A 15,506-nucleotide genomic window follows, 5' to 3' on the forward strand; every position below is an offset into this window, starting at 1 on the left:
AGCTATGGTTCAGGTGGCCCCAGGCATGGCTAAACCTGCTGCCCTGGAGGGCAAAAATCTGTAAATGATGGCCACATCACATGGTATTAATTCTTCAGAAAAACAGAATGTGAGGTCTCCGGGGCACGGCTACTTAGATTATCCTCAGAGCATGCCCCTCTAGATTTCAAAGGCTGTTGTGGATGGCCATGGACCAGGCAGAGACTTGTTGCACACAGTCCCCAGTAACTGTGGACCACTACCAAGACCCTAGAGTTTTAGAATTATGAGTGTGGGCTGGAGCTGGGAGATCTGCAGTCAAGAGACTCCAACCTGAGAGAGCTGATGCATGGTCTGCACCCATCAAAGCTGTGGGGTTATGGCTGTCCAAGGCCTTGGGGGCCTGCCTCTGTACTAGATGTATCCATGAAGTGGGATATGGAGTTAAGGATTTTTTTTTTTTTTTTTTGGAGCTTTGAGATTTAATGGTGTTTACCCTGTTAGGTTTTGGATTTTCTTGGGACCTATTACTCCTTTCTTCTTGCTTATTTCTCCCCTTCAGAATGAAAATGTCTGTCCTGTGCCTGTCTCACCATTATGGTTTGGAAGTAGACGACTTGTTTCAATTTCACAGATTCACAGAAGGAGGAATTTACCATAGGATGAGTAGTGCTGTGAATCTCACCCATCACTGATTCACGTGAGACTCTGGACTTTGGACTTTTGAGTTGATGCTGGAAGGAGCTGAAATTTTCTAGCTGTGGGGGTGGAATGAATGTATTTTGCATGTGAGAAGGATCTGAATTTTAGGGGCTAGGGAAGAATGCTATGGTTTGAAGGTTTGCCCCCAAATTTCATCTGTTGGAAACAATCCTTCCATCCATACATTAAATTACCCGGTCTCAAGTATTTTTTAGAGCAACAGAAAATGGATTTTCATGGCATGTAACCATTGCTAAGTCATAGGCCTTGTGGAGTTGGAGAATGGTGGGTGGGCACAGAGAAGGTACTGGGAGATGAAGTGGCAATGTTCATGTCAGGGAGAGGTGGCGGCCACTGAGATGGAGGGAAGTGGGTGGCTTTCATTTGCTTCTACAACCAAAGCTAATCCAAAGGCTGGTGGATTGTGTGGAAAAAAGGTATGAGAGAAAGTTGTAAATGGAACTGTTACTGTTGGTTTTACTTGAGTCTAAAATTGAGACGCAGGTGGAGCCTGGCCCCGTCTATACCTTTAGGTTAGGTTTTGTTGGTTTCAATGATGGCGGCCAGTTCCATAGGTCTTTCTGTTGTGTCAGCATCTGTCCCATGGCCTGGTGCACCATCTCTATGGACCTCTATTGGTGTCTGCTGGTGGATGAGTCACTGAAGGAAGGACCCTTGTGGGGTTGGACAAGATGAAAAGGGCTATAACAACTAAGTTGTTGCTTAAGTTTTCTGTGTGTTTGAATTTGAATGTCTGACATTGGCAGTTAGGTGAAAAACGTCCTGCATTTTAACTTACTTCCTCTGCTGTATTCCTTTGTCCTCATGTTCTGAGGAGTTACAGCATTTAGACTGTGCACTGTCTGAAGGTGCCCCCCAATACAAGTGGTGTGAAGTGTAGCCTTTTTGTATTTAATGTTTGTTTTTTTTTTTTATTTTGGCAGTGCTGGGGGTTGAATTTATGGCCTCGAACATACTAGGCAAGTCCTCTTCCACTGAGCTACACCCAACCCCTGTATTTAATTATTGATTCACTTTTAAGCTGTCTACAAGTTTTAGCAACAGCATTCTGAAATTCTATAATTACTTTTTATAGGAATTAGCCTTTTCTTCAATTTCATTTTATTCATGCATTTCTTAATTTGTCCTCATAAATGCCTTCTTACTTAGTGAAAACACAGTCGTCTCTGATATCAGTCCAATATGGAATTTAATTTTTGTAAATTAAAGGTATTCTGTTGCCTTTTGAGAAAGCCTAGACTTCACTCCAGAGCTGTCTGGCAAAGAGGCTGAAAGTCTTTGTGGTGAAAGTTGTGATTTGTTGGGTGTCTAAATAGTCACTGTTATTACTCTAAATATTTAGTGTGAGAAAGCTAGACAGAAGGAAAACTTTATAGGAATTTTTGGAAGATATCAAAGATCCTCGACAGGAATCAAGAGGCATTTTGTTCCTGAAATATTTTAGAAGTAAATAAAACATTTATTTTTGCCCAGGTTAGTATATTCTTTAATAGGATCTTAAGTTTTTGTCACGTCTGACTGGAAAAATGCAAGAGAAGCACTCTCTTTACTGATCGGGGAAATAGACAGACGTGAGTTCCATCTGGACTCTGTAGGTGCCTGTCCAGTGGTCAAGGTCAGCGTGTGAAACGTGCTGAAATGTGTTCGGGGTGTTTTCCTGCTGGGTGTAGGTGCTGATGAACTGTCCTGAACAGTGTTCAGAGGTTGTGTTTGCAGCGGGCTCTTTGATGGCAACCGGTCAGCACTGAGGTTATTGTCAAGGGATGTATCTTAGTCACTCTGTTCAGTTTATCAAATTCAAAATTCCTATTATCTTTGAAAATTGAAGTTTCTTATCAACTTTCTTGAAAATAGACAAAAATGGTTGAAGTAGTGATGAGCTTGACAGGACAACTCTATTTCCTTTTACCTTAATTATAAATCAATTTCTTGCGCCCAACCACAATTAAAAAAAACCAAATCTCCTAAGCATATGTTCTGATTTTGAAGGCATATGCTTGGCAGATGCATTGGGAAGTGGTCCTGGGGCATTCAGATCAGAATTCAGGAAAAGATTAGGTTCCCTGGAGATGGAAGCCCCTCAGGATATGAGGATTACAAGTGATTCAGAAGCTGTCATTATGGTGACCCAAAGTCCATTTCCCAATGTTCTGGCCCACTGCCATTTCAAAAAACCATTTTCTTTACTGTGTACCTTGCTTTTTTACCCCCCCCCCCCCCCCCGCCAAATTGTATTCCACTAGCTACTTGAATTTCAACATGTTCAGGATGACATCATCATTGTGATACTTTTCAAATATTCTAATTCTTTTTTTTAAAGGATTAAAGTAGGTACCCTTAATAAATTACTTTGATGTATACATATGGAGCCTTCAGTAGTCAAATGGTCTTGAATTTCCCATTTGGGTCCTGAAGAGATCAAGATCCTCTTCAAACATCAAGCTTGCAGTTTTCAGGTGTTTAACTTTGTATCTGATTGTGAGGAAATTGTTTGGCATGTTATAGGTCATGATAACTAGTATTTGTTTAGTGTTTACTGGATGTTGGATCCTGTCCTAAGTCTTTATGTGCATTAACTCATTTATTTCTTGTCAAGGTTCTACGAGGGAGATACTGTTTTTTTGTTTGTTTTGTTTTTTTTTTTTGGTTTGTTTTGTAACTGGGGACACTGAGGCTCAATGAGTTTAATAATTTGCCCAAATATCACCTGCTGTGTCAGGAGATAAACCAAGGCTGTCTGGTTTTCAAGGTTGAGTTCTTAGGGTGCCTTACAGGACACACCAAAATGGCTGTATTTGCAGATTGTTTATCCGGATTCTGAGCTCAGGACTTCTTCCATGACAGGTAGGAAGCTGGTAGGCTTTATTTTCACCCTTTAACATTAGGGAAATTTAGTTGTTCTTCATTGAGTGACCTGTTCAGAGCACACCCATGTCACAAGTGTACCAGATAGGGCGGGAGACACTCAAAACAGCAACAACCATAATACAGTCTCCTTTTTTTACGCCCTTGCTCTGTATTAATCACTCTTGTAAGTCATTTAGGAGTATGTTCCATCCAGCAATATTACACAGTGGCACTCCAGTGCAATATACTAAAATTCCCGATGAGGTGGGTTTTATCCCTAGTGCCCTACTGAAGAGCCAGGGTTTGGGAAGGTGAATGAATCGCCCAGTTCACTACAAAGCTTCCTCCTGAAGGACAAGGGTTTCTCACCACCCTCTCCATGACTGGAACAGTACCTTGGACTGCCAGGGCATAGAACTTAAGTAAATGAATCAAAGTCGATGGGAAGGGGTTAGGAGCCAAGCTGCAGGCCTGCCTCCCTCTGCTGTGGGGAATCTGTGTGCATTGTTCTCTGCTCAGTGACCCTATGTGGAGATTGGTGTGGGGTTTCATGGGCTGGTGTCTGGTCTGAGGTCGAGACAAGTCTCCGTGGGGTTGGTGGAGGGTATGGGTTTATCTGGGAGAATCCCTTGAAGGATGTGGTCTTTGACCTGGGCTTGAGACTTGACTTCTAGGTCAACTTCATCTTGAGTCTTTCCTTTGGTCTTCTGGTGCCTTGGTGGAAGTGGCAACTAGAAACCTACTTTTCGTGGACTCGCTTTCTTGTTTTGTTCTTGGGAAGAGTCTTTTAAACCATTTCCTTGAAAAAAAAAAAATTCAGTCCCGGGTATCCGTGTGAAGTGCATATTTATGTCTTAAAAGTTTGATCCAAGTTCAGTGATGGTCTCTTTGACTTTTCAGCTTTGGTGCTGACAGCGATGCTGAGTGGGAGGAGACAGCCCTGGGGAGCAGCGACCCAGTGACTGGAGGGGTTCTCACCTGTGTTGTCAGTGAATCCTGGTTGGCCTCCCAGGCAGTCAGAGCCGCTGAGCCAGCTGCTGACAGGTAAGTCCTGGGTGTTTTCAGCTACAGATAGTGCCTTTCTTTGCAGGAGAGTTGTCTGTTAAATATTGATCAAGGCAAGGTCAATAAATGCATGTCACTATAGACAAAGACTAACACTAGCTCCTTTATTCTAGGGTTCCCAAGGGCGTTTCCTTGCCTGTCTGTTCTTTCTCTTGCTCCTCTTTGGCTCCGTTGTGCTTGGGAACACTGAGCTGGGATGGGTGTGTTGGGAGAGCTGGGCCACTTGATCTTGCAGGTCCCTTCTGCCCTTCCATGAGGTTGGGGTATCAGTGCTGCCTCCTGGGTTGTTCTGGGCAACTTGTCACACTGTGAGCCTTCAGAGTTGGTAGCTATTGTTTGTAAAGGTGGGCTACCACAAATTGGGCTGGGGTGGAGGGCATCTTGACCTCTGACTTGTTTCCCACAAGGTGTGTGTAGGTCTGCTGTGATCTGGAGTGGGCATGGGCTTCACTGACTGAGCTGAGAGGACCTGGGATCCAGGGCAGGACATCTGACCTGCATGCTCTTGTTTCTTCCCATTGTTCACCAACATAGATGTTACAATTGGGTTCTCCAAGGATGAGTCCAAGAGAGAAAGTCCTAGCTTTTAAAAACTTCTATTTATGTTGATTTGTTACATGGCTTCACATTGTACCCCAAGTCCTTGCCAGACAGGTACTAAAACCTAATCTGATGGAGATGTTGATAGTAGCATGGGTGGTACTCTCTAGGCTCTATGCTCTAGAATGTACATTCTCTCTAAGACAGTGCCAACCCCACCAGGGCCACTGGCATCCCTGATAAACCTCTGCATTAAAAAAAAAAAAAAACTGACCCAAAGCTAGACACAGTTAACTTGGGAATGTTTTAGAATGTATTTGATTGAAATTGTTAGGAGGATTAGTTCTCAATTTCCTAACTTGTTGGTATTCATTCCATAAGTTACCGGTGCACACCCACCTAGTACCAGGTGTTGTCCTGTGTGCTGCAAGCACCATGGGCATTAGATGGCCAAAGTCCCTGCCTGGAGGGAGTATATTTTTAGTAGAAAGATATTCTGTCAAGAGCTTGTATTCTGTTTCACCTAAAAGTTGAAGCCCAATTCCTTAGGGTTTTAGAAGGATGATACAAAACAAGAGGGTGTGAGAGGAACCAGCTTTTGTCAGAGCAGCTTATGGTTTGCAGAGTGTCTCAGCTAAAGGCACCCAGGCCTGGTTGTAGACGAAGCTATAGGTGGGAATCAGGGACCCTATGTGATGGAGCCTCACAGGATAGATTATGAGGGGGTTAGGCGGGTATCAGGATAGACCTTGCTTTTTTCTTCAGTGTTCACTGCATCTCAAGAGCCATCCCTGTTTATTTGTGGTCATAGTGAGGAGAGAAGAAAGGGTTAGTCATCCAGTTTTATCTGGATTTTTACATTCCATGTTTTCATTTACATGTGGTCAAGTGTAACCTGAAGTCACAGTTATGGTACAGTAAGATATTTTGAAAGAGAGACCACGTTCACATAACTTTTATTATCTTATCATAATTGTTGTTTTATTATTAGTTATTATGATTAATCTCCGACTGTGCTTAATTTATAAATTAAGCTTTATCATAGGTGGTATATATGTGTAGGAAAAAACATGGTATTATATTGTTCAGTACTAGCTGCCATCTCAGGCATCCACAAGGGGTGGGGAGGGGGTCTTGGATTATCCTGCATGGATAGTGTAGGACTACTGTGTGAGTGTCTTAACCATTCCATTTTCTTTCTGTTCTCCTACTCTTGGAACTAAAGAGGACCGAGTGTTTGCCTTAAGCCTGTACCTCTTTGAGTCTAGTTTGGCTCTCTTCTACCTCCATTTTTTGGCTGCTCATTTTGTTCTTATTAGAGAATTTCTAGGATCAACAGTTGAGTTGAGTTCGGAGCATGACATCCTCAAGCTCAGTATTCAGTGCAGCAGCTTCCCCTTAGTGCTACTGCACCTTGAGGAAGACACTCTCCTGCTTATGGCTGTTGGGGACTGACTAGCCTCCCCAGGGTGCAGCTCTCAGTGGGCTTTTCTCATAGAAGAGGGTGGTTCTCTGCTTGCTCTGCTTACCCTGGAAGATTCAATCGGAGGAGGGCGCATTATTGTGGCTACACCCATTCTTATTAAGCCGTCATTTCTCTGCCCAGTTGCAATGGTTGATCGTTCTTTCTCATTTATGGTATACTTTAAACCAAAACATTCTGAGACTCTAACTTAAAAATGATGTGACTTCTACCTTTTTCTTTCCTAAGTTGGAAAATTGCAGCAGCTGTGTCGCACAACTGGTCGGTAAGGTCAGATAGTCATGATCTGGTCTTTGAGAAACTCTTGTACACTGTGGTGTTGTATCTTGCTGCCTTTCATGACATCTTGTTGTTTTTGCCTTCTTTAACAGTTAATACCCCTTATCCTCTATTTTTGCATTTTTTGTTCTCCCATCTGTTTGTCTACTGTTTGATCTATATGAAAACACTTTCATATTCTTTTGTTGGACTTGTGTTATCCTGTGGAGTTCCCTTATTGTTTTAATTTTGCCTTGTTGGGGCACTTAACCCAGCACATTTTGATTTGGTAGTTTTGTGTGTATCCCCTTTCAACACATTACACCAGAAAACATATCACATATCATTTGTCTTGCTATCCCTGTATAATGCCTCTTCAGGCAGAATCTTGATAATCACCTGGTTGAATTGTTGCCTCAGTTGGCTTCTAATATGTTGGAGTCTTAACACGTTGTTCACTGATCCACAGAATCTAAAAATCACCAAGATTAAAGGAAGAAAAATAATCTCTCTACTTGTGAGTAACTTAGAGATGTAGCACATTAGCTCTTTGTTTCAAGAGTGTTTGTGATTCTTGTGGAAGCATTTTTATGATGTCTGCTCTAAAATTCTTGTCAGATAATTCCAGCCTCTCTGTCTTCTTGGTGTTGGCACTTGATAATTGTGTTTTCTCATTCAAGTTGTCATTGTCCTCATTCTTGGTCTGAAAGGTGATTTTCACTTGTATTCTAGTCATTTTGAGTATTACTTTGTGTGAATCTGGATTCTATTTAATCTAGAAGGCAGATTCACTATTGACCTGTAGTGTGTAGATCTGAGTTGGTGTGGGTATTCTGTTCCTTGCTGGGCAGTGCTAACACCCATGTAAGGGGATGTGGAGGTGAAGGGCTCACACACACACTGCTTCCATATTGTAGGATGTGGGTGGAGACAGATTACATGGGAGGTGAGGAGGGAGCAGACATCATTTAGTTCTACCTCTGACCACCGTGTTCTCTGCATGGACCCGGGGTGGGGTTATAACTTGAGCTCTCTGTTGAACCTTACCTACTTTACCCCTGAGGAGGAATTGGCTCACTGCCTGCTTCCAAGTGGGAGATAGATCTGCTCCCATTTTGTTAACAGACACCATGCGTGAAGATTAGAGTGTGAGTACCTGCTTATGCAAGAAGCCAGGAAGGGGTAGAAAATTAGCTTCTTACTTAGCTCCCCCCAGAAACTAGAGTGTCAGGAAACTGTTAGCATGTGGTTGGGCTTTTCTTGATCCTTTGGCTGAGGGACAGGCTTTCTTGGAGCTTTTCTGACCTGAGTCTGTTGGCAGTTCTGGGCTGGAGACTAGCATAGTATCCTGTCTGGGATTCGAAGAGGAATAAAGAACGTGGGAACTCACTACCATATTCCTCCTGAGGCCCCTTCACAATCTGACTTCTTTTCGCCACTTTCTTGAGTCTTCCTTGGCTTGTTCTAGGATTGATCATACTTCATCTTGTTTGGAATTGGAAGGCTCTACTTTCGAGGTTTGAAGTCTCCTGTTTGAAAGCTTTTATTCTCTCATGGCTATTGAATGTTAAGGAGAAAGTTATAAAAGGTGATTTTAATTGTCAGGATCCTACCTCTTAGAGGAAAAATACTTATAAAGCAAAGTGGATGATTTTTAAAATTCCAGCATTTTCCAAAATTGGAAGGATTATGACTCAGTAATCTTAGTGGTTGATAACTTGTCAGTCTTCTCTGTCTTTTCAAGTCGTTAATCTGTCTTTTTGCTATCATTCTGAAGATTCAAAACAAAAACAGTATTTCTGCCATTATTTCTGTCCATTAGAGTCAGGTAAAGATCCGATTGCTACTCAGGAAATCATGGTGCCTTAATTTTGGTGACTTCCATTGTATCTATAAAATAAGTTTTTCTCAAGAGTTGAAATTACATTAAAATATTAGTATTGGTAAGTTTCTGATAATTTGGGGGTATTGGCGTATTTAGAGATAAGGTAGCTGGTATTATTTCCTTAAGCTTGAGGTTTTTAAGCAGTGATGATGCCAAAGTTACATTTGAACATAGTGTACTGCAAATCAAAGCAGTTTGTATGGTATTTAAGATAAGTTACAGAGATCAAAACCCAGCAGTCTCAGCTTAGGCACAATCTGTGGCGCCTCTGATGTCACAGAATGTAGTCTGGTCCTTGGAATGTTCACAGATACTGGGAGTGGTGTGTAGGGAAGTAGATAATAATGCAGAGAAGTACGTGCCACATGGAGAGAGGGAGGTGCCTGTAGCTATGGATATAGAGTCCAGATCCGAGTAATACCAGTGGCAACAAGAACACCAGCTAAAACTCAACACACTTTGTGTGTGCTTTGTATTGTTCTAAGTGATCCCAGGGATGAGCACACTTGGTCTTCATGGTAGTCAGGGGAAGTAACTATCCCACTCTCCAATTTAAAGGTGAGGGGACCAGGGGCTGAGGCTGTGGCTCAGCAGTAGAGCGCTCACCTAGCACGTGCGAGGCGCTGGGTTCGATCCTCAGCACCACATAAAAAAATAAAAACAAATAAAAATAAAGGTATTGTGCCAACTACAACTAAAAAAAATATTTAAAAAAATGAGGGTATCAAGGCACAAAGAAGTTAGGCAAATTCACAAATATGTATCTATTTGCTAAAACTTTTTTATAATCCTCAAATTCATATTCATGATACCCTTGTGATCATCCATGGACATGCAGAGAGAGGTGAGAAAACACACACATTCCCAGTGAAGGTTGAAGAAGGCTCTTGTACTGGGGACAAGTGTCCTTTTGGTAGTCTATGTGGTGTCGTGTTTTTCCCATTGTATTTTTTTTGTTGTTGGTGGTGATTTCGCTGTTTGAAATGGCCCCAAAACATAGTGTTGATGTGTTTCTGAGCTCAAGAAAGCTGTAATATGGCTCATAGAGAAAATACTTGTGTTAGATGATCGTTGTTTGGGCATGAGTTATAGTGTTGTTGGCTGTAAATTCAGTGTTAATGAATCAACAATATATTTTAAGTAAGGCGTCTTTAAACAGAAACACATGTAAGCCAAGGTCATATATTGGTTGGTTGACAAAAATGTGACTAGAGCTCTGTTCCTCTATTCCCTCTATTTCCTCCAGGGCCAGTGACTCAGGATTTCCCGATTCACTAATTCAGTGTTCACGACGACTTGAGAACATAACTACTGCTCTACTTGTCCTTTGTCACACCAAGTCCCTGGGTAGCCTCTTACCCGATTTGTTTTATTTATTTTTTAAAAAACAGTTGTTGAGGTGTCATACACTGAGGACAATAAACTACACATTTTTAAAAATGTGTAGTTTTTTTGTGTTTTGATCTATGGCGGGAATCGAGGTGATGAAAATACCCATCACTTCAGTTTTTCCCATGCTCCTTTGTAGTCCTTCCTTACCCACCCTTTCCTGGATTTGTTTTCTCTCATTATGGATTAGTTTTTGTTTTCTAGAGCATTGTATAAAGGGAATCAATGTATTTTGTCTGGCTTCTTCCACTCAGCATATTTATTTTGAGATTATCTGTGTTAAAGCACATATCAATAGTTTGCTCCCTTTTATTGCTGAGTAGAATTAATGATGTCACAGTTAGATCATCCATCCACCTGGGGATGGACATTTGGGATGTTTCCAGGCTTTTGCTATTTCGAATACAGCTTCTGGAGGTTGCTTTGTCTTTATCTGTTTATCTTTCTTGGCTTATGGGAATGCCTTATCTATCCTTCTGTCATTCTTTTTGGATTTAGTCTCCTCTTGCTGAGGTCATGGACATCTGGTTTGGTGCATGACTGTGTGTCTGCTAGTTATCCGAGTTCTGGTTTAGGACGGAGTAGGGTTGAGTGGTGAGGAAGACAAAGTCCTAGGTAAACTGAGGCACCAAGCCATAGACCACTGTCTCTGATGGGGCTAAAAGTTCTGGATGCGTGTGGATCAGTTAATTGTTCCTGAGTCTGATCTCTAGTATCAGTGGCCAAATCACTGTGGACCTCAGAATCCACCTTTTATTGTATTGATTCCAGGTGTGGCATAAGGTGGTTAAAGATAATTCCTGGGAGAGCTGTCCTCAGATACCCCAGCCTTTGGTTCAGGAGGGCCCATTGTAGTCAGCATGAGCTATTTTGGGACCCTGGAGATCAGTGCAAGCTTTACTTTGGGGCTTGGGGTGGATCATTATCCAAGGTCCTGCTGTCTTGCCCCTTCTACTAAAATGACTAGCTACTTATACTGGGAACTCCTATAACTCTTGTGATACTAAAGCTTTGCATTTCTGGCATTGCCATGGACATGTAAGAGGGTGGGCCTGGGAAACTCTGGCATGATACTTATCCATATATTTATGTCCACTGTTGGTTATTTAAAACTGTAAGATAGCATGCTCTAGCACTTCTAGATGTCTCATCCCAAGAGTGACTCTTGCCAGACTCTCCTTCTGTTGTCACCATTAAAGCTTATCTTGAACAGGATTGCCCAGAAATGGAGACACAGAAGAAGAACAACCAACAGAAGCCTTGTCTGCGTGTGTACCTGCTTAGGTGGAAAACAAGAAAAGGTGCAAAAAAACAAAAAGTAAGGCATCTTGGCAATTTTGGTGTTGTTTTTTATTTTATTTTATTTTTTAATTTGTTTTTTGTTGTTGTTGCTGTTTTTTGTTGTGGTTTTTTTTTTGTTTGTTTTTTTGTTTTCTTTTGGTTTGTGATCTTTATCCAGTGTTTGCAGCTAATTCAGTTTATATATAGGTTTTATGTATATGCAATGTTTTATATGTACAGCATTGTCTCTCAAAATGTTGCTTATGGTCATCTTTAAAATTCATGATTAAAAATAAGGTAAATTTTGCTAAGAACTTTCTGCCCTTGCAGCTCCTAAGGAAATTTAGTTCCTGAGGTAGCAAAATGAACTTGTTTCAGGGTGCTTCCCTGTGGAGAACTGCCAGGGGCTTCTCTGTGTTTCCATGTATGATCTGAAGGCCAGACATTCCAACTGTCTTTAAGAAATAGGTTTTTCTTTTTTCTTTTTGAGCATGGGGGCAGCCTGGCGACAATATTGCCAAGAGAGTCCTCAGATCAACAGGCGGTTACAATTCATTCTAAGTTGAAAGGAGGATTAATTTTTTGAAAAATTATAGTCTCAGTTAAGAGAAGATACAGGAATGTAATAACATGTGATGAGATTTATGATAAGAGGTACAACTGTGATTGAATAGCTACATGTAAAACATTTCATGCTTTCAGTAATAACAGAGCTGTGGGCCTAAAGACGGGATGGAGACGCTAAGAGGGTAACGTTTCAAAGGTGCCCTCTTCTTTGTACTGTCAAGGGATTATTTCCCTTGGATGGATTATTTCATAGATGAGTTGATGACTGAGGGCCTAGTGTGTGTGTGATTGATGTGGATAATTTCATCTGAAGATGATTACTTTCTTAGTTACTGCAGTTTTCAGAGCCAATGGAAGGGGAAGAATGTCCCTTTGAAATGACAGATCATGCAGATTTTGCCAACTTCATACCTAAAACTCCTGATGGTCATTTGTAGTAACTCTGGCTGTTTGGCACCAGTGTGGCCAGAATAGATAATCTTTTTTTTTTTTTTAAATAAAAACATTTAAAATTTTATTTTATAATTGGACATTAGGAATTTTAAAATAAAAATCCAAGTTTTACATAAAGAAGATTGACATGTTTGTAAACATCTAGAACATTACAGTTTTAACAATTTCAGCATGGTACAGATTAGATTTTAGACCCATTCCAACCTTTGTAGGTGACAAAAACCAGAGTTTTTGCATAATGTTTACTTTAATTTAGCATATCATTATAGAGTGTCTGACTTCTGATGATGGTTTTGAAAGAAATGTCCTTGCAACTGTTTCCTTTTTTGTGTCTGAGGGGTGTATTGCTCCATTTTCTTATTGCTGTAACAAAATTCCTAAGGCTGAGTAATGTATAGAGAAAAGAGGTAAGATGTTTATTTGGCTCACAGTTTTGGAAGCTGAAACTTCAAGATCAGGTGGCACCATCTGCTTGACCTCTGATGAAGATCTCCTTGTCTGTATCACTACCTGGCAAAGAAGCTGAAAGGGAAATGACTGTATGTTGAAGAGGCCAAGAGCATGAGTGGCCTCACTTTGTAACAAGCCATTCTCTTAAGGACTCACCCCATAAGACCAGCATTAATCCCTTCTGAAGGCAGTGTCCTTGTGATCTAATTACTTTGCACTAATGTCTACCTCTTAAAGATTTGACCACTTCCCAGCTCTGCCACACTGGAGTTAATGGTCCAGCACATGAACCTTTGGGGTACACGCTCAAGCCACATCCAAACTGTGGCAGTGGGAAACCTTTTATACATGGGTTTCACATTGTCCATGAAAACAGACTGTCGTGCCTCAAAGTGTGTGTGATCAAGATGCATGTCATTATGCTTTACCCCAATTGGTCTCTATTCTCAGGATACTCTGGGGTTCAGAGGACCAAGTCCCAGCCACAACAGTGAAATGTGGGTAGTGCTTAATTCCCAAGCCTCAGAATCCTCAGGAGCAATAGCTGCTGAAAAATGAGTAGGGAAATATACAGATGGTCCTCAACTTAGACGGTCTCAGTAACCTCACCCCAATTTCTCTCTGCACCCAGCTGCTGCCAATTCTCCACAGAAAAGCCAGGGTGATCCTGTAAGGTCTGCTCCTGCTGCCTGGCTCCCCTGCTCATATGCTTGCAGTGATGACCACCCGCTTCTCTGAGCAGTATAGTAGAGTGCTCACTGTGTGTTCTCCACTCCACCTGCCCAGGCAGTTCTTTGAGGGGCTGAAGGGTGGGAGGCTGGGAAGGGAAGAGGAGAATGCGGGTGGGGAATGGAAGAAGAAAACCCCAAACTGGGAGAGAAGGTAACAGCATGTTTGAAAAACACTTCCTCCCACTTCTCTTGAGAGCTCTGCCTTGCTAGATTAAAGGCTTAAAGACGTGTTGGGAGAAAGTAAAACATTTGGCTTTGTATAAAACCCAAACTTATTTTACTGTAAAGCCTTTTCTGTTTTTGTGGATTTGGAAGGAATTTGGGAAGCCACTCCAGTCTTCTGCTCTGCTTTGCTTGCTTCTTCTTCAAGAGCGTGTTTCCACGCCCCACTCCAGGTTGAAATTCTGCACCTGCTGCTTTGGCTCAGAGAGGACTCCTTGTCCTTCCTCAGCCTCGCCTACCACCAGTGACCAAGAGTAAGATGAGACCACTAAGGGAACTCTAAATGCCTCTAATAAGTTTTCAAGGAATCAGAATCACTCACAGCTCACTGTAGGGTTTCTAGCTGTTTTAAAACAAAGCCTATCTTTACCACAGTTACAACCCTTCAGCCTAGGTACAGTCTAATCCCAAATATATAACTTTAGGGAAGACATACCCTTAGGGTGCAGGATCCAGAAGAGTTTCAGCCAAGTCAGATAATGGTGGGTGTGAGAGCCAGAGAGAAACATGGAAAGAGAGTTGTCTTGTACCTATGATCTTTGGAGAAGTTGGGAGAGAATTTCACTGGAGAGATCATGGTTTGAAGAGACTGCATTGATTTGAGGCATTGGAAGCAATTGGTATAGAATAAGCTTTATCAACATTTGTAAGAAGAGTGCAGAGAGACTGAAGAGCCAGAGAGGAGAAGATGGTAAGAGAAAGCGTTCCTCTCCTTTCCTTCTGAATATGGGAAATGCACACAAATGTTTAAAACCCAAGGGAAGGAGACAGTGGGGAGGGAGAGATCAGATACAGAGGGGCAGAGCAAAGAGCGCCATCACAGGGTGAACTGGAAGCAGAGGCTTTGGGCAGGATTCAGTGCTGGCAGAGGAAGCCTGAGGGGATTGGTGATAAGAAGAGGGGAGAATGATCTGTTCATCCTGAAGGGGTGTCCATTTTCTGCAGGGAAAAGGAGAATGGGATGGGGGAAGACTTAGGGTAATAGAAAAAAAGTGTTGTGGGGAAAGAATAAATAACTGAGGATGAATGAAAGATGGCCAAAGAGTAGAAAGGTTTCCTCAGAGTGTGTATTTTGGTGGTTGACACTACCCTCCTTTGTGTTTCCTTAGAAAAGTCATAAAGCTTTTGATTTGGTGGGTTTTTCTCTGACATGAGGGTGTCGCTGTAGTTTGAATCTCAAATGTCTCTCAAAGGTACTTGTGTTAAAGGTTTGGTCCCCAGCTGGGTACTATTGGTAGGCTGTGGTACCTTGAGGAGGTGGGATAGTGGAAGGTCATTGGAGATTGCTCTTGAGGGGGATTGTAGGATTCCTGTCCCTTCTTTCTTTCTTTCTTTCTTTTTTGCTTTCTGGCCATGTGGTAAGAGTGTTTTTACTCTACCATTGTGCTTTTCCCATGATGTGCTGCCTTGCTGTATGTCTAAAAGCAATGGAACCAATTCATTATAGAGTGATGGAAGCTCCGGAACTGTGAGCCAAAATAAACCTTTTATATTTATATTGTTTATTTCAGGTATTTTGTTATAGTGATGGAAATCTGACTCACACAGGTAACGACTTTTGTTTCTTTGGAAACCTGATCTTCAGGATAAAAGAAAATAAGTCACTTATCCCTTCTTTAGAGAGAATCAGCGT

The 15,506-nt window shown here is 41.8% G+C and overlaps 1 protein-coding gene across 4 annotated transcripts in view; it reads left to right on the forward strand.

The window, feature by feature from the left end:
• Positions 1-15,506, forward strand: part of GRB10 (growth factor receptor bound protein 10) — a 190,278-nt gene that overhangs the window by 29,188 nt on the left and 145,584 nt on the right. The window contains exons 2-3 of one of the 4 annotated variants that reach the window (XM_081287895.1): positions 4,450-4,593; positions 11,383-11,487. The exons of 1 other annotated variant lie outside the window; for it this stretch is intronic. In XM_081287895.1, coding sequence (XP_081144021.1) covers positions 11,395-11,487 — 93 coding nt within the window. In that variant the 5' untranslated portion in view covers positions 4,450-4,593; positions 11,383-11,394. The remainder of the gene's footprint in view (positions 1-4,449; positions 4,594-11,382; positions 11,488-15,506) is intronic. 2 more of the 4 variants (XM_081287896.1, XM_081287898.1) reach the window with 2 other exon arrangements.

Source organism: Spermophilus citellus (assembly GCF_964194105.1).
Source record: "Spermophilus citellus genome assembly, chromosome: 3".
In the NCBI taxonomy this organism is placed as follows: Eukaryota; Metazoa; Chordata; class Mammalia; order Rodentia; family Sciuridae; genus Spermophilus; species Spermophilus citellus.